The sequence below is a fragment of the Natrix helvetica genome (assembly GCF_964273705.1).
Source record: "Natrix helvetica genome assembly, chromosome: 1".
Lineage (NCBI taxonomy): Eukaryota > Metazoa > Chordata > Lepidosauria > Squamata > Natricidae > Natrix > Natrix helvetica.
The window spans coordinates 329,981,430-330,006,902 of record NC_138548.1 but is presented as its reverse complement, the minus strand read 5'-3'; the positions used below and the strand labels follow the sequence as shown (position 1 = coordinate 330,006,902).

At 39.6% G+C, this 25,473-nt stretch overlaps 1 protein-coding gene across 4 annotated transcripts in view; it reads left to right on the top strand.

Annotated features, from left to right (window-relative positions):
- TAFA1 (TAFA chemokine like family member 1) overlaps positions 1-25,473 on the top strand; it is a 528,735-nt gene that overhangs the window by 457,652 nt on the left and 45,610 nt on the right. For 3 of the 4 annotated variants that reach the window (XM_081934046.1, XM_081934047.1, XM_081934045.1), the window contains exon 4: positions 18,515-18,639. In XM_081934046.1, the coding sequence (XP_081790172.1) occupies positions 18,515-18,639 (125 nt within the window). Of the gene's footprint in view, positions 1-18,514; positions 18,640-22,310; positions 22,410-25,473 lie in introns of all 4 variants that reach the window. The other variant, XR_014173677.1, reaches the window with a different exon arrangement.

Below are 25,473 nucleotides of genomic sequence, written 5' to 3'. Positions count from 1 at the left end.
GGTGGCTGCCCAATTTCTTCTTTAAAACCTCCAATGATGGAGTACCCACAACCTCTTGAAGGAAAGCTGCTCCACTGATTAATTGCACTCACTGCCGGGAAATTTCTCCCCAATTTTAGACTGGATCTGTCTTTAATAGATTAAAAACATGTAAACCTCATGGCAGAAAAAGACCCAGTGGTCTATCGAGTCTGCCCTTTTAGTTTTTTGTTTGTTTTCGTTTTCTATTTCATTTATTTATTATTTTTATTATCAAATATTTTATTTATTGTCTTGGGGGATAGACATGTGTTTATCCAAAACATATTTAAACTCAGTTACTGATGATTGACCTACTACCGCCACTAGAAGTTGGTTCTAAGTTTCCCCTGTTCTTTCCATGAAATAATATTTTCTAAGGCTACTTTTGAACTTCCCTCCTGTCAGTTTGAGGTTGTGCTGCTGTTTCCACCCCTTACTTCTTGTCCTGCCTTCAGATGCTTTGGAGAATAGGTGACACCCCCCCCCCACTCTTCTTTGCGGCAGCCCCTTAGCTATTGGAAGACCTCTATCACGTCACCTGTAGCCCTTCTCTTTGTTAGACTAGTCATTCCCAGTTCCTGCAACCGTTCTTCATATTATTTTTATCATTTACGTTAAAATGATTCTCAATTAGGTTTGGAAATGAGAATACTGTATTTCACAATTTTTGGAAAACGAAGGGGAAAAAAGAAATAATTACATCCTTTCCTCCTTCCTCCAAGAGAATCTGACACCGGGGCAATTAAAAGGCTAAACCTTGCTAGTGATTTATACTGTCATCTAGCCATCCCTGTAGTAATAGATCACTAATTTGGACAGGTTTTATATCGCCATAGGGATGATCGGACGATGCTATAAATCACAAGTGAGGATATTCTTTTAAAAAGACTATTTAAGAAATAAAGTAAAGGTAAGGTCCCTCTTGAGCCAAGCTAGACCCAGGCAATTAAATGAGCTCATCTATCCAATTTTATTAATGACACTATGGAAATGGCTTACCATTGCTTTCTTATGAGACTTCCTCTGTCTCCTTCTCCTCCTCTCCCTCCTCCTCCTCCTCCTCCTCCTCCTCCTCCTCCTCCTCCTCCTCCTCCTCCTCCCCCTCCTCGCCCTGGAATTCCCTGTCCATATCATGGAACCAGAGTAAATTAATCACCCATTTCCTACCCATTTTCAAAAATAAGCAATTCGTCAGGCTGAATTTCTCATAGGAAGCTTTTAATTTAAAGCACAGATGACTAGAAAAAAGTATTAGCAGCTTTGCTTAGGTAGACCAACTTCTATTAAAATTCTGCTTTATTACCGAATGAAATAAAAGATCACTTACTTGTCAAAGACAGCTGGTTTAAATGTGACATGCATCTAACTCTCATCAGGATATGACTTTGAATGATGAATACAACTCTGTGCATTGTGTTCCCATAATACAATGTACCACTTTGCATCTATGGATGTGAATCTAGTAGAAACAGTGGCACATTGTACGGCAAGATGCAGAGTTTGTGATTCATTTGTTCTTTGTAAAAGTTCCTAAGACTTTCAGATAAACAATTTAGCAATAGCAATAGCACTTAGACTTATATACCGCTTTACAGGGCTTTACAGACCTCTCTAAGTGGTTTACAGAGTCAGCATATTGCCCCCAATAATCTGGGTCCTCATTTTACCCACCTCGGAAGGATGGAAGGCTGAGTCAACCTTGAACCTGGTGAGATTTGAACTGCCAAATTGCAGGCAGCAGAAGTAGCCTGCAGCACCACCATGGCTCAATTGCCAAAGATTACATTTTCCTCATAGTAACTCTGCTTCCCAGCTAGCTGCATCTTCTTTCTGAATTTTAATTTTTTTGTACAAGTCACTAGCTCTACTCCTATGTACTAATTAAGTTTATTTCAATACAGCTGAACAGCTTGCATTTTAAGGGGACAATCCTGAAATTGTATGACACTGAATCTTTCTGGGCATCTTCTAAAGAAATCTCCAAGATTTAATGCTCTTCAATAAGCTCATATTATCACTCTTGGAAATAATTTCCAGACATAAAGACACCATTTGGGTCATAGTCAGTCTAGCAGTCAAAACTACCTCTGGCATTACCTCCTTTTCTTTAAACACAGCAAGTATTAAATGCAAAACAGCCGTTTGAATTTAACATTTTCTCACTGCATTAAAAATGAATAAAAAAATCAGTTTCAATATTCTAATATATGCTACTAGGTTGCAAAACTCGGGGTAGCCATTAAATGGCAGCCAGTAGACTTTGAAAACTCTAGTGGTTTTCTTCCATCTAGTGGCCATCTGTATGTTTGCTTCCCAGATCTGGTAGCCCTTTACCACGGGTGTCAAATGGGCCCGAAGCGTCATACACAGGCCACACCCATATCAACTCTGCAAAGGGGAAAAAAGTTGTGATACATCATGTGATGCCATGGGTTTGACACCCATGTCCTACACAACGTTCTAAATGTTGATCAAGAAGGCCATTTTGATTATGTTAATGCTTCAGTGCCAGTGTGTTATAAATGGTTCCCAGAAGTATCTGGCCATTCAGAAACATGGAGTGCTAGCCAATCTACCTTTTTCTCCACTTTAGTTCTGGTTTGTTTGACCATGAATTAGGTAGCTGAACTCATGCCAACTTCTTCTCATTACCCTTCACCATCTGTCTACCCCTCCAGTCCTCTCCCAACTAGTCCCAATATTGCCGTCTGCCTTAATTATGACCAGTAAATAGTAAGTAAGTGACCCGTTTAGATACTCTCAATGTTATGTAGCTATTTCCTTCAATCCCTTCCCTCCTCTCCTGGTTTTAATCCTTCATTAATTGATAGTTTACTTCCAATGATAGAAGTACATTTTAAAAGAAAAGAGTGTGTCAAAATCCACATTGAATGGAAGTTTTCCCCCATCTCATTTTGGAGTCAAAGGAGGAGGTGATGGTTGGATTTGGAGTTCATCATAAACTCAAGCAGTCCACAGGCTGAACTGAAGATCCTCTAGCTAATTTTGGGAAGGGGTTTAAAAAGTAGGGGGTTTTGTTCAATCAAAAAGAAAGTGTACTTTTAGAGTACAGCTTGGCCTTCATCCAAAACAGAATAAAGCTTGTTTTGTGTCCCAATTTCAGAGAGGCCTTTGGTTCAGTGTAGGTTTCAGTCTCCTTCACCCACTCAAAAGTAAGGAAGTTTTGCATGCTAGTTGGTAAGCTCCATTTGATATAGTTCAGAGGTTGGCAGAGTCCCATGATGGCGAACCTATGGCATGGGTGCCCGAAGTGGCACGTGGAACCACATCACCTGGCACACCCATTCCTCTGGATTTCCAGCAGGCATGCACCCGTGACGATCAGCTGGCCCTTGTGCATGCAGCAGTGCTGGAAACTGGAGGAGCTGGTCTTCTGTTTTCCAGTGTGAGCATGTGTGCCGGTCAGCTGATCGTCATGAGTGCATGTGTACCAGTAACAGGAAGACTAGTAAAGTTCATTGACTGGCCTGCGCAGGTCCCCTGGACAGCTCCTGTTCCAGGTTGCTGCCCCGACAAGTGCGCTTGCTTCCTTTTCAGCACTCGGTGCCAAAAAGGTTCACCATCACTGGTATAGTCTATAGTAGGATGTGCCAAGTAGGTGGATAGCTACTTTAAATAATGCCATCTAAAACTATGATCCCAGTGTTTCCTCAAGCTTCTTCAAACAGGATGTGTTTTGATTAAGGCAATTTTATTCCTTATTTTTTAGTTTTTAAAAAGGGCATCAGGAACACCGTTTGTGTATCTACATATCAGCATGGATGGAAATGCATTTATAGCATGAATACATTTTTTTATAAAAAAAATAATGGCCAAGGGAGTGAAGTTTGGGCAATCGTTTTGGATTATGGACACATTTGGAAAATTAAAGTCTAGTTTTACAGACCTCACAAAATGATGGCAGTGGTAGGAATTTTGAAGCCCAGAGGCATTTTTGGAAAGAAATGTGAAGCTAGTGATTGCTGTTCCATTTTGCAGCATGTTAGCTTCTCATACATAACGGTTAACATCAGAAGTTAGAGGACACAAGGGAGTATATTGAGCAACAGACGACAATGCTTATATTTCGGTTGAAAATCAGTCTTTATTGGTATATGGATTTTCATCTACTGATCACCCACTGCTTTCTGAAAATTTGCTCCTTTCCCCCTATGTTATATATTAGAGCATTTTAAATTTAATAATAACATCATAGATCTCCAAATGAGGTCACTGTTCAATGTGAAAATGCCCCAAAGTTTGTCAGTACTCAATATCCCTTTTATAAACATAACTTCACAGGTTCCCCCCCCCCCTTTCTAAAAGTCAGCCTATTATAAAAACATCTGCTCTGTTCTGAGGTAGCTCTACAATGGTTGTGATTTTACTGTAAACTTGTTTCATTACTTTAATAAGTAGATTAGTATAAGAGGTAATGATATAAAATGGATAATTAAACAGGTGGTGGTACAACAGAGTAGAATTCCAAATTACAAGTTCAGCAAAGAAAAAGCAGAACTATTTAAGGAAAACAGACACACAGACTTAAGAAGTATAAAACAATTTTAAAAAATCAAACACTCAAGAAAAATGACCTCGGAAAGGGTGCAGTAACTATGAAAGTAAAAGAAGATGAGAAAGATTTGTTTAAAGTCTGCCCAAGGGTGCAAAGGACAGTTGTAAATGGCTATTATAAATGGTTACAATTCATTGGAAAAGAAAGGTACTAGCTGCGCCCCTGGGAAAACTGAGGATTGTCACAATGATGTCCAAAGCCAACATCTGCTAAAAATATGTCTTTGCCCAAGTCATAGATTGGCACATCATTCGAATTATGGAGGAGTCAGATTTCATCCTAAGAGTCAACCTAAACCAGCCTTCATTTGGAGTTTGCATTTGCTTCATAGAAGATGTCCAAGAGCTTTGGGCTCCAAGATCACCGCAGATGGCGCTGTAGCCAAGAAATTAAAAGACACTTCCTCCTGGGGAGGAAAGCTATGGCAAATCTAGACATCATATTAAAAAGCAGAGACATCACCCTGCCAACAAAAGTGCATATAGTCAAGACTATGGTTTTCCCAGTCGCAATTTATGGCTGTGAATGTTGGACCATAAGGAAGGCTGAGTGCCAAAGAATTGAGGCCTTTCTACTATGTTGCTGAAGAAGACTCCTGCGAGTCCATTAGACTGCAAGGCGACCAAACCAGTCAGTCCTAAAGGACTGCTCTTTAGAAGGCCAGATCCTGAAGATGAAACTCAAATACTTTGGCCACCTAATGAGAAGGAAGTAGAAGAGCCTAATGCTGGGAAAGACTGGGGGCAAAAGAAGAAGGGGACAACAGAGAATGAGGTGGCTGGATGGAGTCACCGGAGCAGTAGGTGTGAGCTTAAATGGACTCCAGAGGATGGTAGAAGACAGGATGGCCTGGAGGAACGTTGTCCATGGGGTTGTGATGGGTCAGACACGACTTCACAACTAACAACAACAAGATGTCCCAGAATTTCCCTCTGGGGCAGGTGTTTCCTTCTTAGATGCAAACCCACCGCAATATGATTTGTCACTTGTTCAAGCACCACTATTAATTAATTAATTAATTAATTAATTAATTAATTAATTGACTGGCTGCCTATCTTACCATATGATAACTCTGAACTGCTTACAATCATAAAAATATATCTATACACGTACAATTAAAACATAGATAATTAAAATCAACATTAAAATCCAAGGAGACATTGGGGAAGGTGGGGACGCAGGGGGGGGGAGATAGGATGTATTGTTATTCGATCAACTATCTCCACTGTGCTGGGAGGTTGATGATCAACATCAGCAGGAAGTTGGGGTTAAAATCATTAAATGAAGCTGGTGTTTACTGAAATGAGTTGGCTAGAACATATACTAGCCACCACCACTTTTTAAAACTGATTCTTTAGAACATGGGTGTCAAACGTGTGGTGTCACGTTGCCATCAGATGACATTTCGTTACACTTTTCCTTTGTGATGCATCTGGCCCACGAGCCGCCAGTTTGACACCCCTGCTTTAGAGCAAATCACATTATAAATGTATATATGTTTATATACACATATGTGTGTGTATGTGCCTGTATGCCTTCATGTCTATGTATAAGTATGTTTGCGAATTATCCAGTTTCTTTAATACAGTTTTTTTTTCTGCACCAAATCTTTTGTTCTCCATTTTTTATTTTTCTAGGCTGTCAGATTCCAACTTTACAACTCCCAAAGCAAATTATTTCTGTTTTTGAAATGCATAGTATTTCAGTTGCTATATTATACTATTTATACTTTCTTCATGAATCTCCTCATTCCCAGTACTCTAACTCCTTTGTTATAAAATAAGGAAGGTAGACCTGTATGTCATAAGAACACATTATATGTCCTTATTCAATTTTGATTAAATTTGGGGAGGAGGGGAAAGAAATAAGTGAGCGGGCCGTAAACATCCTAAACATCCAATTCTTATAGATCAGAATTTGAAAATGCTGTTACCCTTTCCCATGCTTTTTTTTTGTCATTTTCCTCATATGAAGTCTCCATCAGTGGCAAACATCAGTCCCAGGGAGTTTAGTTTTTTCCTTAATCTAATCCATTTAGAAAATAACTCACAATTTATTGAATGAAGAAGACAAAATGGATAGGTTTTCATTAGGCTAACAAACTCTTCTCATTTTTAGCAGCTAAAATGTGTTCTCTATTGAAATGGTATTTATTTTTCCCTTCGGTAGTGGGGATTAGATTAAAATGGAATGCACCGCACCAAACACTACAACTGGTTTGATTTTTTTTCTGTACCAATATTTCAAGCAGTTCATTGACAAGCCTTTCATAGGGATTTTTAAATTATTATGGCTAGAAATAGAGCGCCCGGCAGTAATTCTTCGTATATCGTTACACAGAATGATGTAACAGGACATCTCAAATGAAAAGAACAAAAATGGCATGCTATTTTAAACAGTACTTTCTGAAATAATTTTAGAAATTCTTGCATAGTCTCGGTATGGTTCCGGAGCAGTGGCACAGTGGTTAAAATGCAGTATTGCAGGCTAACTCTGCCCACAGCCTGGAGTCCAATCCTGACCTACTCAAATTGACTCAGCCTTCCACCCTTCTATGGTTAGTAAAATGAAGTTAGAGGCAATATGCTGACTCTGTAAACCACTTAGAGACGGCTGTAAAGCATGATGAAGTGAAATATAAGTCTAAGCACTATTGCTATTGCTACAATGTACAATTTTTGAAAAAAGTTAAAGAATCCAGTGTAAGGTTTCATTCCTTAAAAATCACCTTCACACAGTTCCTTAAGGATGATTATGATAGTTTATCCATATATTTTTTTATTTGTAGACAAATAAATTCTTGATGAAAAGGAGAATTAGGAGTCTATAGCAATTTCCAAAGCACTAATTAGACAAATCAAAAAATAGATCAAAAAATCAGCAAGCTACTTTAAATATTTTAGAGAACAATCTAATATATCATAATTTTGAAGAGGTAATGCCAAGGGGGGGATTATATGAAAAGATACCCACACGTCAACTCCTAATGACTGCATAAATGCAGTTCTCTTGGAAGTTTTATGGAACTTGCCTTTTTTTCTGGGAAGCATTTTATCTTCCTGGTCTTGTCTAAAATCCTAGACTTCCCAGACCTTCCCTCTTCCAAATATTGCCCAACCTGCTTAGCTCCCAATATCAGCCAACCTAACTAGATGTTACCATCTATTAAAGTTGAGTGGCATGATTGGGAATGAGATGGATTGGAATGAAAGGACAGAAGAAGGATTGAAGCAGGGACGTGCGGTCAGGGGAGGCAGGGGAGGCAGAGCCTCACCTATCATGAAATAATAATATATAATAATAATATACATTTCCTCCCATCCCTTTTACACGGCTCCCGCTAAGCTCCGGTAAGGAGAAGAGCCTTTGGGGAGAGAAGAGGAAGAGGAGGGAGGAGGAGGAGGAGGAGGAGGAGGAGGTGCGTGCGCGGGGCGGTGCCAGCTGGGCAACCGGGGGAGGCAGGAGGGTTCTCGGAAGCGCCAATAACCTTCCTGCCTCTGCTGTACTTTGCGCGCTCCTCGCGACTGCAATAGATGTCCAGAAGTGGCAGGGGCTGTTGGGCTGGAAGCCCAAACCCCATTAGCCACAAAAGCCGCTTCTGGACGTATATTGCAGTCGCGAGGAGTGCACAAAGTCCAGCAGAGGCAGGAAGGTTCTCGTCATTCCCCAGTCGCTTTCGTGGCTTCGTCATCCGGGAGCGCCGACAACATTTCTGCCTCCGCAGCTCCCAGGCGCGGACGGACGGAGGTAGCCAGAGTGGTGCCGAGGCAGTCCGGCGGGCAAGCGACCAAGGATCAGGCTACCTGATCCTCCATTGCTCGCTCGCTCGCTCTTTCGTCCGCCCAGACCTCCTCGGCGTCGCTCTGGCTACATCCGGCCGGCCGCACCCAGCAGCTGCGGTGACGTCATCAAGACGAAGTGGCTTGGAGGTGAAGTGCTTTTCAGTGCTTTTCTGTGCGTCTGGCATTTAGGTAGATAGCTGGATGTCCTAAATGCCAGACGCTCAGAAAAGCACTGAAAAGCAGCTGCTGTTGGGGACCGTGGAGCGCGAGCCGGCGGAGCACACTCAGGAAGGCGGGGAATGGGATCACGTGTGCTGGAGGCTGAGGCAGCCTCAGCCTCCAGCACACGTGGTCCCATTCCTCGCCTTCCTGATGACGTCACCAGCCTCACCAGCCATAAACCTCACCGCACGTCACTGGATTGAAGGTGCTATTAGTATCTCTGATAGCTTCAGCTGAGATGGACTGCACAAACCTGGATGACTACTAAATGCCAACAAAGTAATACCAGGTTTTACCCCCACTACCTGTTCTAGATTTTTGCAGCCAAAATCTGGCCATCTTAAACTTTAGGTGGATTTTCAACGATCCTGCATTAGCAGATACCCCTATTGATCTGCTCTCTTTCAAACTTTCTGTGTCCTCTATTTTCAATTTAAAAAATAAAATTAATAAGTTAGTTTACTTGAACAATATGTAGCATTGCATATAATTTAACTCCAGAACCACTGCAGTCCTATCCACACATATGTAGAATGAATTCTCACTGAATCGGTCCTGCATATCGTTTTAAAATCTAGACTGAAAGCAGTCTTATGAATGGGAGGTAAGTTGAAGATCACACCAGTTTTAGGGGATGAAAATGTTTGATTGATGAAAGCTCAGATCAGTATATTCATCCTAAATGCCAATATGACTTAGGTATTTTATTTCAAATATTCTGTTAAGAATGGATTGGGTATAAGAGTTGTCCTTCAACAAATGGGAGAAGACCATTTTCTCATATTTATTTTTTCCCTGGGAATTGCACATGCATTGTTCATATTTCTCCTGTCCTATGGAATGAACTTTTAGGAAGCACTGTAAAATTCTGGGGAAAATAAAGCTGTGAAAAGTACCCCATAGATGAAGTCTATGGATCCACATCAAGGTAAATCCACTCCCAAATATCAATCTAAGTCTGAAATATTTTCTAGACATCAGGTTCTTAATAATAAATTGATATCATTCAGTTACTAGTTTTCAAGTCAATATTTTAAGAGGAGAAGTAACATGTGTCCTAAGACCTTGGTAAAAATAAGCAATTTCACACAAAAAATGTCTGAATTTCTTTTAGCTTTAAAGACTGTAAATTGTTCAGCCAATATGAACAAGCCATTGATAAAAAGGACTTATCCGAAATCCTTTTGTTAGAGGCTCTTTTTGAAGCTTTGCTCAGAGACAGCATTATTTCTAGAAACCAGGTGTTCACTTCAAAACAGCTGCAAGTATAATCACCAAACCCCCTGTATTTTCTTGGGTAATATCTTCTCGAGTTTCTTCTGCCTAGGAAAGCTATAAGCCTTCTTCCTGTGATGCAGAAGATATCCAACCTCAGGCATCCTAGATGCTGAAAGATTGCATTAGACTGTTAGCCTGCAGGCATTGCCATCCACAAGTTTGTTTTGGGTTTTTTTCCCCCCTTATATCGGTATAATTGACATTTATCCTATCCCACCTAATTTGTAGGAATAACCTGTAGCCCCGTTCAGATTTCTATTAAAGATACCTTCTGAGCTGATGTGCTTGCATTTATAATGTATCCTTTGCTTGTCACAAGCAAATGTTTGTGTTAAAGTTGAGGTGCCAGCTACATATTTTATGAGACGCCTGACAATTTGTTTGCTGTTTTAATCAAGTTCACCTATAATAGGATTTTGGTTCCATTCAGCTACAGACAGAGATGGTGTTCAGCAGGTTCTGGCCAGTTCTGGAGAACCGATAGCGGAAATTTTGAGTACTTCGGAGAATCTTTATATACCACCTCTGACTGGCCCCACCCCCATCTATTCTCTGCCTCCGAAGTCCCAGATGATTGGGAGGGAATGGGGATTTTACAGCAACCTTCCCCTGGAGTGGGGAGGGAATGGAGATTTTGCAGTATCCTTCCCCTGCCACACCCATCAAGCCATGGCATGCCCATCAAGCCACGCCCACAGAACCGATAGTAAAAAATGTTGAACCCCACCCCTGGCTACAGCTATCATAAATAACAAAAAAAAAACTCTCCAGAGGATCTGCTTTTTTTTCTCTGCATTTTGAAATTATATATTTTGAAATATTATCTCTGAACATTTAAGAGATGCTGCGCCAGGGGTGGGTTCCTGCCAGTTCTAACCTCTTCTATAGAAGAGGTTCCACAAATCTACTGTGCCATTTAGAACCAGTTCCAGCTCCCTTCCCCTGCCCGTCCACACCAGGCTTGCCCCACCCGCCGCTCACTGATTGGCTGGCTCACCAATTGCCCTGCCCGCCTCTAAGAGTCCTATCTAAACTTTAAAGTCTTAAAGCTGTGAAGTTTGAACATCTCTGGGGGGTTTTTTCTAAAGGGTTAGGGGTGCAAGGGTCTTGTAACTTGACAGCTTTAAGACTTGCACACTTCAATGCCAGAGTTCCTGAGCCAACATCACTGGAGGAGGAATCCTGGGAGTTGAAGTCCACAAGTCTTAAAGCTGTCAAGTTTGAATACCCCTGGGTTTTTTTTCCCAAAGGGTTAGGGGTGCAAGGGTCTTGTAACTTGACAGCTTTTAGACTTGCGTGCTTAAAATGCCAGAGTTTCTGAGCCAACATTTTGGTTGCTAAGCAAGAGCATTGTTAAGTGAGTTTCACCACATTTTACAAGTTGGCCATGCCCACACAGTCACATGGCTGGCAAGCCACTCCCACAAAGCAGGCCACACCTACAGAAGAGCTTCTAAAAAAGTTTAAAACCCACCACTGTGGCAGCCAGCATTCCAATGTGTTAATGTTGGACCTCAATTTGCCTCATCATGCTTGGAGCTGATTTCTAACTATATATCCATTAGTGTCAGGAGGAAAAGTTCTGGTTTCAATTGAATATTAATCTTTAAAACCCTCTCAATTACTGTATGTATTTGAACCCAAAATGTTCTAGTTTTCTTAACATATCCACCAAGAAAGATAAAATGCCCTTCTTGTTTATGCTTACAACATAAATTGGAAGTATCTTTGGATATAATCTGGTGTCATATAGCAATAGTCCATCATTTTATAAAAAAATTCTTTAAGATTATAACATAATGTAAATTTCAGTACTTTCAACCACATATTTTCCCATTGTTCCATATATGGATTATGACCAAAAGTTTTAGCACACTTTGTCACATATTTGTACATTTGTTATATTTCTGTTTCAAACTTCAATAAAATTTTATACTCTTTAGCAATTATAGGTTCATCATTTGTACACAATTCAGTTTCAAATTCACTTTTCCTATGTTGAAAACCATAAATTCTTTTTTTGTTTTAAATTTTTATAACAAATGTAAATAAGAAAAACTCCTGACACTTGTGTTCCTCTGTCATCAGTTATTTTCTTTTGAATATTATTTTGAATTTTCCTTGAACAAATTTTAATATCTCATGCTATGTTAACCACTTATTTCTGTCTATAATCCTATTGTTGTTAGTTGCGAAGTCGTATCCAACCCATTGCAACCCCATGAACAACGTTCCTCCAGGCCTTCCTGTCCTCTACCATCCCCCGGAGTTCATTTAAGCTCACGCCTACGGCTTCGACTACTATAATACACACACACACACACTCACGCACGCACACACACACACAATAATAATCCTATTATTTCTATCTATAAAATGTTTTTTGGGAACAGCCTGAGTTTGTATCAATTTCATATTCTCACTATGGCATATCTAACAAAGATTTCTAAAAACTATTGTATATATATTTAACTTGTGGTTCCCTTGCCAAAATTAGATATTATATTTTAGCCAGTGTTTAAATGGTACATTTGTTATCAAATCAGGTATTGTGTGAAACAAAAAGATTATTCGAAGCAGAACATTCATCTTTATCACAGAAATTCTTCCCAGCAATGACAATTGTAGTTCCTCCCATTTTGGAATGTCCTTTTTAATTTCATTTCATATCTCAACAGAAATACTTTGAAATAACACACAATTCATATTTGTTATAGCAATAACCGCAAATTTCATTTTTTTCCTCACTTTAAAAAATAGTTTTCTCCATCAATTCTATTTGATCGTCTATTTTCGTATTTTTGTTAACATCTTCATCTTCTAATTGTTAATTTTAAAACCTGCTAGCATATCACATTCTTTTAATTTTTCTATTAATATTCTTATTCCCATTAATGGATCCTCCAAAACCAGCACCAAATCTTAAGACAAAGCTGATTATTTTGTTACTTCTCCATTAATGAATTAGGTGTGCTTTCTGTGAGATGTAAATCAATCTTACCCATTTTATAACATGATGTCCAAAATTCATATCTTCCAAAACTTTGAACAGCAAGCTCAGATTGAATTGTCAAAACCTTTCTCTATGTGTAAGAAAATCAATGCAGCTTGTTTTTTCATTATGTTACTCCAAATATTGCAAAATGTCCACCCCATCTTTAATACTTAACTGTCTTTAAGGTTAAAAACCCACATGAGTCTTCATGAATAAATCCTTGCAAAATTATTTTCAACCCCTCAGCCAAAATCACTGTAAATTACTTATATTAATTCAGTAATGACATCACCGAACTCTCAATAACTCCTGGGGGCTCACAACAATCAAACAAAGAAATTACAATAAAATCAATAAAACATTTTTAAAAAAGATTAAAAACATGACAAGAACAATGAAACCAGGGGTCTCACCTTCCCCGAGGAAGCCTGATTTCAGAAAGCAGGTGCTGCTAGAGAGAAGGCACATTTCCAGATCCTGATAAATGTCATTGCTTTATCAAAGGATCCACATCACACCAACTTTATAGGATTGAATCACCAGGCAGATGTTATGGGATCCAGGTGATACCTTCTGTCTATAGCATGTAGGGCATTATAGGTAACGTATAATAGTTGATTAGGTGGGGAATTTTTTTCTCCTTTTTTTCCTCCCATGTACTGTTCATAGGCCCATACTTGGCATTTGAAGATTTTTTTAAAAAATCCCTTTATTTAATGCACACTTTATTGTTCTGCTGTAGTAAACCTGATTTATTAAAGAATATTGCTTTGAGGAACAAAGAAATGTAGACTATTTAGTGGGTCTTGGGATAAGCAATATGTGTTTCAAGATTATTGGGAATAAGGACTTTCAACCTAATGTGACAGATTAACACAGTTGGAAGGGACCTTCTGGGTCATCTAGTCCAACCCCCACCCACCCACCCAAACAGGAGACCCTACACCATTTCTGACAGATGGCAATCCAGTCTCTTCTTGAAAGCTCCCAGAGATGAAGCTCCCACAACTTCTGGAGGCAAGCTGTTCCATTGGTTGATTGCTCTCACAGAAAATTTTTCCTTATTTCCAGGTTGAATCTCTCCTTGTTCATTTTCCATCCATGATTCCTTATCTGGCCTTCATGTGCTTCAGAGAATAGCTTGACCCTTTCTTTTCTCTGTGCCAGCCCCTCAAATATTGGAACACTGCTATCATGTCTCCCCTGGTCCTTCTCTTCACTAGACTAGCCATGCCCAGTTCCTGCAACAGTTCGTCATATGTTTTAGCCTCCATTCCCCTAATCATCTTGGTTGCTCTTCTCTGCACTCTTTCTAGAGTCTCAACATCTTTTTTATAGTGTAGTGACCAAAACTGGATTCTCCAGTATTTGTTGAAACAGGCTGCTATTGTGAACTGAATCATTAATATGGCTTTAAAAGCAGCCATGTCCTTTTTTCAGGTTCACACAGAAGTCAGAAAAAAATATTTTATTCTATACCATACCTTAATGAATAGCAGAGATCTATTTTTCATACCTCTGCATGGTCCACAGCCCTTCTAAATAAGTTTGAAAATAATAATATATGAACAAAACTCCCCTAAATATATGTATGATTTTTAAAAAAGACATTCGTAATACAGAAAAAAAAAAACCAATGGTTTCTCCCAAAATCAGATCAAATAAATGATTATTTACTCCTACCTATCTGAATTGAGGAATAATATTCCCATTGTACCATCCTTGCTTTTGAAGCATTTCAACATTTCAGCTCAGCAGGCAATGATTCATCTCTAATCTAGTTATATATCAAAAGTAGTTATTTGTACCTATTTAAAGTCTTTTATAAAACTTCTTGATTTCATTTTTACATAAAGTAGGGCAACCTACCTGAACTTGGTGCCCTTCAACAGTATTTAATTTTAACTCCCATTGTTCCCATTTAACATAAGATTGCATTATGATGGGGTTCCAGACTTGATATATAAACTAGTGAACTTGTGACCTATTGCAGCATTGTCCTTACCAAATGTTCTTCCCAAATGGCTTGTGCCATTTCTCCTTCACTCATGACTCTCAGGAGAGCTTCAGTGAAGCCTCCTCCTCCCCCCCCCCTTTCATCTGACCCACAGAACAGCCTCCCATTTTGCTGGGGTAAGGAGGGACAAAAGGAGCAGCAGAATGTGAGGTAAAGTGCACCCCTACTCACCATTCCAATGGACTCCTCCTTCCAAGGAGGAGAAGGGTCATCCATCACTGGCAACCCCAGCAGCAGTAGTTATCCCAGCCTCTCCCTTGTCCTTCCTTTTTCCATATATAATATAGACTTCCGCCATTTCCTTTCCCCCTCATGAGCCTCAGGAGATCATGGTGAAGCCCCCTCCTCAGCTGACCCATGGAACTGATGCTTAATTGTGGGGAGGTGTATCAAAGATAGCACAGATGGGGTAAACTTCATCCCACTTCCCATTCTGGCCTGAGACCCTTCCCTTCAGGGAAGAAAAGGGCTAACCCATCAACTACTGGCATCCCCAACCCAGGCTACCTTGACAGCAGACATCCAAGTTGCTCCTTTGTTCTTCTCTCACTGGCTGCCACCATTAAGGGATTTCAAATTTTGGGCTCAATTCCAAAGCAATCAATGATTGCTCACCTGTGGGGCCTTGCTAACAGCCTGTTAGGCACAGAGGTCAGAGGGAGGTGAGAAAGAAGGTAGAGATATACAACTTACGGGTTTCTGGGAAATGTCATTGGAAGGTGTGATGGCACTGAAGCATCTAAAACTTTACCAAATTTCAGTCCCACAGGAGTCACAGGTCCTGGATTTTGGGCATATTCTAGAAATTAGCCTATTGTATATTGATTCAAAAATGGTTGCCCTGCCATGAATTTAGGATTACAACACATCAAACAGACATGAGGATAATATACTATAGATTAATATATACATCCATGCACATGTATATATCTCTGGAGTTATTGCAGACTTGGCAATCATCCACATTAATACCTTCATAGAAAAAAGACGACCATTTAAAAAAAAATTCTTTAATCAGCTTTAAACTGCTTGCCTTCCATGCTGATATCAGCTGAATTGAAGCCAGTTTAACTGTCTGGTTTTCAAGATTTGACAATAATGCTGACCAGGCCCTCTGTCTTGATAGCAGTTACCATGACCTCCAGTTAGTAGATTTCCCTGTTTCTTTATCCTTCCTGCCCCCATTTGGGAAAGCAAGTTCAATTTGCTTTATTTTTTTTCATGAGCAAACAGCATCCAGCAGTCACAGAAGCATTCAATTGGAAAGTGACTTGGAGGTCACCCAATCCAACCTCCTGCTCAGTGTAAGAGTTGCTTATTCACAATGAGATTTTCACGAGCCGATTCCAGTTTTTACAGTTGCTTTTTCTTAAGTTAGAAAAGAAAGTTCTTGTCAATTGACAAGAACTTGGCAAATTCTTGTCAATTTTATCCTAAGCAGCCCAACAGATTGAATGCAATCCCATTCTCCCAGTCCCATTCATATGTTCCTTTAAGAAAGCTTCAACAAGCCCAGGAATCATGGACAGATTCCAGTCCAAGAGCGGGGGGGGGGGGCATCTTTGGGAAAGAGGGACTGGGTTGAATACACAGGTTTTTTTTCTCTATCATCCTTATGGTTGTCAATAAAGGGTTTGGGGATTGCCTGCCTGAATTTCAGCCCCTTGAGGACATCGGGTCCTAGATTTTGAATGCATTCTGTAAATTAGCCTATTGTACATTGATTCATTGATAGGGACGCAGTAGCTCGGTGGCTAAGATGCTGAGCTGGTAGATCAGAAAGGTTGGCAGTTCAGCGGTTTGAATCCCTAGTGCCGTGTAACGGAGTGAGCTCCCATTACTTGTCCCAGCTTCTGTCCAAGCAACCTAGCAGTTTGAAAGCATGTAAAAATGCAAGTAGAAAAATAGGAACCACCTTTGGTTGGCAGGTAACAGTGTTTTGTGTTTCTTCAGTGTTTAGTCATGCTGGCCACATGATCACAGAGACGTCTTCAGACAGCTCTGGCTCTTTGGCTTTAAAACGGAGATGAGCACTGCCCTCTAGAGTCGGGAATGACTAGCACATATGTGCGAGGGGAACCTTTTCCTATATTGATTCAAATTAGTGCCTTATGAAACACTAATTGCAAAGGAAGGGCATGGAGAACATAGTCAGAAGACAAATGTTAGCATGATGAAGCAGATGCCTTGCCTTTCATGAGATGCTGCCCAGCAGATAGTCTGAGCTACACCACTCTTGGCAGCCAAAGCAGTATTTTTGATATGGAACTCCATGAAAAAATGGAGTGCAGGGTGGACGTTGTTTGCACAGTGGGCTACACGCAGGTTGAAGATGACATTGTCCTTGCATTAGGAGCAGCAGGTTGAGAGGTGGGTTCCTACTGATTCGGATTGGTTCGGACGAGTAGGTAATAACTCGGCCTGTCATGACCTCGAACCAGTTCTACGGTGCCACCATCTTGGGTTTTTTTGCTTCTGTGCATGCTGAAACCCATCCCTGAGCAGGTTATGCAGGAACTTCTATAGAGGACTCTGGTAGCCATCAGTGTATCAACTAAATGTGTGAAGAACCAGGATTTCTTTATTGGGAGTTAAATGGTTCTCTGTTAGTTTTAGGCCAATGTACCATCCCCTGTACAAGCAATTTTGAAACAATTTCTTACAATACAACACACACACACACACACACACACACACACACCCCTTTTCATTTGATAAAAATAAACTAGCATACTGGCAAAGAATGAATCTAGTTCCCCCCAAAAGCTGTAAATTGTATCATAGTTTTCATACCATGGTATCATATTTCAATTGCTCCCAGAATTGCATATGGTAATATCAGAGTGCGAGTTTTCATATTCTGAAACATTGCAATAGAATAATACAATTTTCAACCGATTTTTTTTTGTACAATGCATGTCTTCTGTAACACTGGTTAGCGTATCAAGGCACCTGGTAGTTTGGAAGGTGTTATTTACGGAATCAAGGCAGATATCAAACGACCCGAGGAGGCACATATGTTTATCTCCCCCAAGAGGTCATCTCATGTAGCTCATTTCACCTCTTCACCAAGCGTTATAACATCCTCAGCAGACAAACTTTTCACTCTGTAAAAGCTCCTTGGATGCTCCTTGTAGAACGCTTGCAAGGGATCTTCACCTGAATAAAAAAAGATCTCCTGAATTGATGGGAGCCTGGGGAAGATATTTTTCATGTTCTACAGGATGTTTCTCACAGCAGTAAGGTACATAAGCTAAACATAAATCTGTTTACAAAGTGATGTGATCCATATACATGGTGTTCTCTGAACTGAATTGCATTGCTTGATCAAAGAGCTATCATATCCCTTCTTTTTCACTCAGAATGGATTTTGTTCCTTTGCCACCCTCTGGCTCATCTGACGTTCTCATTTACACCTTCTTTTTTATATCCCATTTGGGGACTGATGACCTATCATCAGTCTGGAGCAACCCAGACTGGCACTCAATCTTCACGAAAGGATATGGATTTGATGCAGGACTGAATGAGCTCTGTTCATTTGGGAAGCCTCTTCTTGATGGGGGAAAGGAAACTGATGGAGGCAGCAAGGTTGATTCACAAACGCTTTGTCCATTCTCTTTCAGCCTCAATAGTCATCGGGAAATGGTGGTGTGAGATGGAGCCCTGCCTAGAGGGTGAGGAATGCAAGACATTACCTGACAATTCAGGGTGGATGTGTGCAACTGGCAATAAAGTCAAGACCACCAGAGTAAGTTGATGCTTTCCTTATCACTGGATGTTAAAACACTGTAAGTTCACATAGTAAAATACATATCTTTTCTTTTAATGATCCTGAAAAACCTTGCAACAGGGTAGAGTTGAGTGGAGCTGAGCATTTACTAGCCAGACACCCTTCCTGTCGCTTACACAGAATTCATAGCAGAGAGAGAAATATCTGCTGCTACCTAGGATCAAATTCACAGCCTCCTGATTGTGAGGCCACTCTCGTAGCAAAATATGGTAGACCACAACCTACTTCTTGATAAGGTAGAAAAAAATGGGATAGATAGCATTACCACCAGATGACTTTGTAACTGGCTGACAAACTGTACTCAATGAGTAAGTCCTTAATGGTACTACGTCTACATGGAGGGAAGTAAGCTGTGGGGTACCACAAGTGTTTTTCTTAGGCCCAGTACTCTTCAATATCTTCCTCAACAACTTAGATGGGGGAATTAGAAGGGGAACTTATCAAATTTGCAGAATAGAAGGGAAACTTACCAAATTTGCAGATGCAGAAATAGCCAACATCCTAGATGATAGGCTCAAGATCCAGATGGATCTTGACAGACTTTTTTTTTTAATAAAATTTTTATTTTCAAACAAACAAAACACACAAAACATATAACATAAAACCCTCTTCAACTGCACACAGTGTGTCGACTGGTTACAAGGTCTTTCTGTGTCCTTTCCGTAGTCATCACTTGAGCTTTATCAAAAATCACATATTGTCAATCAAATATCTTTGTATACATTATTATACTTCATTTGTTTGATTATCACTATTGTTTCTCCATTTTAAACAAGGTATTCTAAATATGTATCCATTTATATTATAATGATTCATTATATCATCTTCAATATATCCAATAATAAAGAATTTTTTATATCCTATTCTAAATCATTCTATTATTTTAGCATTAATAACATTCTCTAATAATTTTCAATTCCATGTTTTTTCCATTACTAGTATCATCATAATATACATGTATACAAATTGTTATAATTGTTAAACATCCATTAAGCATTGCTATTATTACATTCTTTTTATATGAGGCATATTAAATTTGAAGTAAGTTTATATTATGGCATTTTATTACATCATCCTGAAATCATCCAATGATATTACATCTTTATATTCTATTCTATATAGAATTATTTATCTTTTATAGAAAAGGCTTTTCAACGTCATCTCCATCATCCTCACTTACAGTTTGTATAAAATTTCATATTATCAATCTAGTATATATAAATGCTGTATTATCATTATTGATCATTTATTTGACTATAGCTATTATTACTTTATCTTATACATAGTACTCAAAGTTTAACTACATTTAGCTAAATTTTATTGCGACATTTCATTTCATCATCCTGTATCCTTCCAGAAATAGTGCAGTCCAATATCTCTTGCCATTTGTAGAATCTGTATTCTAAGTCTTTTCTTGATAAGTCTTGTGTGGACTTCTCTTGACAACTTGTTGTTCATTGGATATCTTATAAGAATCCGAAACCCTCCATCTGTTCCTTTCATCAGCTTGACTTTTGTTATCACTGGTGCTTCTGCCGAAATTACACTCATTGTTTCTGGCAAATTTTTCCCCTTTCTTCATCTATGTTTTGACATCTGAGATAGAGTTCCAGTTCATCTTTCCATATTTCACACTTATCATTTCTCTCCGCACTCGATTTGCTGTCAGTGTCAACAATTTTCTTATCACTTTCATATGTCTCTGTAATTTTTTGAACTCTGTCCTCAAATTACATCGTTGTTTTATAAGTATTCTCACTCTTCCTCCATACTTTTTGTATTTTGATCTATAATTTCAAGTCTCTTTTCAATTCTCTCTGTGATTATTAAGACTTTTTGAATTTCTATCATATTTTTTTGTAATGTTAGTTCCTTTTCTTCTTCATATTGCGCCATTTTTCCAAGTTATAAACACTGCCACTAAAACATCCAAGGCTTTTGCTAGATTTCAAACAAATTCAGTGAAGTTTTTCACGTCAAACTTTCTCTTTCCTTCAAAGAAATACATGTATAAACAAAGTGTTTCCCTTTCAGTAAACAAAGCCAAATAGCTTTGTAATATCAAATGTTGCCATACCTCTAGCCTCTAGATGGCAGTGTTACATCTTTCCCTCTGTTTTTGCCTCTCTTTTCTAACTCCGATCAGGAAGAGGAAAAAAATTGTTTAAAGATTAGGATCCGGCTGAGCCTTGCAAGGAAAGAGGCTTTTAATCCACAAATACAAAAAATGGGAAAAGTATAGATGAAGAAGTGGAAAAAAAGACCAGTCCAGTTTAAAAGTAAGAAGCATTTGTAAAAAGTCCATCCAGAAAAGAAAAAAAAATTAAAGTGGAAAAAATAACACAATAGTTTTAAACCAGGGTAAATTTGCCACTTGCTTTCTTCTGTCTTCAATTTTATTTTAACTTTAAGTGTTTGGGGTTTTCTCTTCTTTAATAATAAAGATTTTTCTCACCATTTCGACACACTGTGTCTCCTGTACTGCTTCCATTTCAGGGGCTTGTCCCAACCTTCTGCAGCCATTTTGGCTGCTTCTCTTGTAGCTGGCAAAAAGAGCTTTCCCTGGATCAATCAGAGGCTTTGCGTTGCCCCTGAGATCAGCAGGACATGCCCTTCTCTATCACCATTCCTTCAGAATGGTTTAGATCCTAAAAGAATCAGCCAGCAACAGAGATATCAACAGCAATCCTAGAGCCCCAAGATTGCATGTTGTGTTGTAGCAATGTCAAGCCCCACCTCTCGGATCTTGACAGACTTGAACACTGGGCCCTATCTAACAAAATGAAATTCAATGTACAGAAAAGTAAAGTCTTACACTTAGAAAGGAAAAACTAAAAGTACACATATAGACTGGGTGAAATCAGGCTTAATAGCAGTAACTGTTAGAGGGATCTTGGAGTCTTAGTGGACAACCAATTAAATATGAGTCAACAGTATATGGAAGCAGCCAAAAAAAGCCAATTCAATAATAAGTTGCATTAACAGGGATACAATCAAGATCAAGTGAGGTACTCTATAAAGCCTTAGTAAGACCATACCTAGAATACTGCATCCAGTTTTGGTCACCACACTATAAAAAAGATGTTGAAGCTCTAGAAAGAATGCAGGGAAGATCAACCAAGATGATTAGGAGAGTGGAGGATAAACATATGATGAACAGTTGCAGGAACAGGGTATGGCAAGTCTAGGACTAGGGGAGACATGATAGCAGTGTTCCAATACTTGAGGGGCTGCCACAGAGAGGAAGGGGTCAAGCTATTTTCCAAAGCACCTGAAGGTCAGACAAGGAATAATGGATAGAAACTGAACAAGGAGAGATTCAACCTGGAAATAAGGAGAAATTTCCTGATACTTAGAATACTTAATTAGTGGTACAACTTACCTCCAGAAGTCGTGGGAGCTTTATCACTGGACGTTTTCAAGAAGAGACTGGACTGCCATCTGTCACAAATGGTGTAGGGTCTCCTGTTTGAGTGGGGGAGTGGACTAGATGATCTGCAAGGTCCCTTCCAAGTCTGTTAATCTGTTAATGCGGTTGCAATAATATTGGTGCAAAATGGGAATAGCAGCCATGTGTTCCTTCTTTCCCTGCTTTTTTATTAGAGCATTTTCTTTTCTGGCTTTCTCAGATGTTCCATGCTTAGTCAGGGACAGAAATCAGGACTATGAGAACATGTTGGGGAGCTTTTACTCCAAACATCATGGATTTGGGTGCAACATGATTTTGGGTAAGATCCAAAGTGGCCTGATTTGGAACACTTTCAGAAATGGAATTAAAACACATGTTATTCTCTATTTTCTAAAGAAGAAGAAGAACAATGCATTGGTTCTCTTTGCATGGTAGGATCTATAGAATCTTCCTCTCCTAGGACCCTAACTTGCCATGTTTGCCATATACACACACATCATATATATAGGGCAAAACCTAAAAGAGAATTTTTTAAGGGGTGCAGTGGCTCAGTGGCTAAGACGCTGAGCTTGTGGATCAGAAAGGTCGGCAGTTCCGCAGTTCGAATCCCTACTGCCACATAATGGAGTGAGCTCCCATTACTTGTCCCAGTTTCTGCCAACCTAGCAGTTCGAAAGCATTTAAAAATGCAAGTAGAAGAATATGAACCACCTTTGGTGGAAAGGTAACAGCGTTCCATGCAGCTTTGGCATTTAGTCATGCCGGCCACATTATGTCTTCGGACAACTCTGGCTCTTCGGCTTTGAAATGGAGATGAGCCCCCTAGAGTTGGGAATGACTAGCACATACTGTATGTGCGAGGGGAACCTTTACCGTACCTTTAAAAAAGAATTCCTTGAGAAACCAATTTTCACAGTGCAACTCTAGGGCTTTATCTTGTAATAGGGAACTGGAAAAGGACAGCTAGTTATTATAAGTTTTCACGATACAGAGTGACTAATTTGGGTTGTTGGGAGTGAAAACTATACTCCTCTGAGTTAGACGCCACATAAGAGTTATGGTTAGAGAATTCTTTTGACATGCTAATCCATTTTTGACCCAGTTAAGCAAGATATGAGAACAAGACCATCTTTCTATGCATTCTGTGCTAATGTGGCTTCTGATTTGTTCAGAACATTTCAGAAAACATTCTGAACAATAAGTCTCAATAAAAGGAGAAATGTATGAATATTAAAAATGTGATTATGTCTTAAAACTATGGTTTTTCCCCTCATGTCAGAAGTCTTGAGTCTCAGAGTGAGAATCTCTAGATTAAACCATATATTTTTCTTTTCTTTTCTTTTTTAAGTAGACATGGTATGTTCACCTAATATAGACTTTCTTCAACTTCTTTCCAATGCAAATCACTATTCAAGCATGAAGAATCATATAGCTTTTAGAGGACAGTTTGTAGCACTGCAGAAGAACATTTTTCATATACATTTTCAGTCCATCCGTGTTGCATACGGTAATCTACATATAAGGTTCCCTTCACTCTCTTTGCATATTTTCTGCTTCTCACTAGCTATAGATTAATACCTAACATCTCAATTTCTTTTTTAGGCATTCGGAAGCTTTGTTAATATTCAAATATATGGCTTATTCCACTGTGTATGGATTATCGGATTTCATTTCAATTAAATTCCCAAGATAACTTCCTAAATGTTTCAAAATAGAGTAACACCTCTACCCCACCATGTCCTGTATTTTCTTTTATTTAATCTTTCTTGGCAGGACTTCATTTTCATAACTTTGTTTAAAGTAATCTATGCATTTCAATCAGGTGTGGGTTGCTACTGGTTCGCACCAGTTTGGGTGAACTGGTAGTGGAAATTGGTACTGGGTTGCCAAACTGGTAGGGACAGCAGACTGGCCATGCCCCCGAACCAGTTTACCAGTCGCCCATGCCATTGCTGGCATGTTTTTAGACATTTTATAATGTTCTGCGCATCCGCAGAACAATCTACAGGCAACTGCGCATGTGCAAGCAACGTGTGTCGGGCGCGCGAGCAAACCGAACCGGCAGTAACACCAACAGCAAATCACCCCTGATTTCAATATTTTGACTGACTGAATATATTGCAGAAATTGCCATTTGTGGCAGCCATTTGTGAGGATAACTTAATGGGGTGAAATTAGGAAGTAATATCTCAGTCAAGGACATATAGTGATTGAGTCAACACAACAGGTGTCTTTAGAAAGACATACAATAGGATATATTCAGAAATGACTTGGACCCTCAGGTGGCATTGAGTATTATGATGGGGGATTGTATTACCTGGTATGAACAGGACTAGGGAAAACAAGAGTAAGGGCCTGTCCCAGCTGGCCCCTCAGGAAAGCATGACTCTTGAATCCATTCAATTGAATCAAAAGAACTTTTACTGAGAGAAAATGGTTGCAGGAAAGCAAGGTGAAATCTGAGAAATCCCGTGTAAAGCAGAAAGCAATTCTTCTATTTCCCCAAACTTAATCCCCCTGACCAGACCACTGGCAGCCAATGTGACGCTGGTTGTTTTGAGAATGCTGAGGTGCTAGGCTGATAACAGTTCACTCTCAGGGAACAGCGGCCTTGAAACCAAGCTACAACCAGCTGGGAGGGAGTCTACTCCATCTCGAAGACAATCCCCCTCCCTAATTCCCAAGTGATTACAGCAAAAGCATGAGAAAAATGCCAGCAGGTCTTCCTCCCCACCATCCAGCAGAATGGCAGGACAGGATGGTGGACCTGACAGCAAGTGAGTAGCACCAGGGAAATTGGTGAAGCACTATATTTAATTTAATTTATGTTTACATTTGGTAAAAGTAAAGATAAAGGTTCCCCTCACACATATATGCTAGTCATTCCCAACTCTAGGGGGCCAGTGCTCATCTCTGTTTCAAAGCCAAAGAGCCAGCGCTGTCTGAAGATGTCTCCATGGTCATGTGGACAGCTTGACTAAATGCCAAAGGTGCAAGGAATGCTGCTAAATTTGGTACAAGTAGTTAAATATAGCTATTACAGTTAGTCCTCAGCCATATATTTCACAATTTCTCTTCAGTCACCTTATAAACTCAGTTCACCTTTGGGAGTTGGGAGCTCTATTCAGGCTTGTAGAAGCCACAGCCAGACCCAGGTCTCAAATTGTGCCCCTTTACGTTGACTGGATTGCTTTACTTACTTCTTTTGTTGAAGATGATTTATTGAACAACCATTCTAGACTTTCTTTAGGAAGAAGAGCAAAATAAAAATATGTATTACCTGCATGCAGTTTGGGTCGGAGACCATTTTGACAGTGATTTTTAATCCTGCATCCTGAAAGCCCCCGCTCAACAAGGCAGCATCAGGGAAGCAAGAACTACCT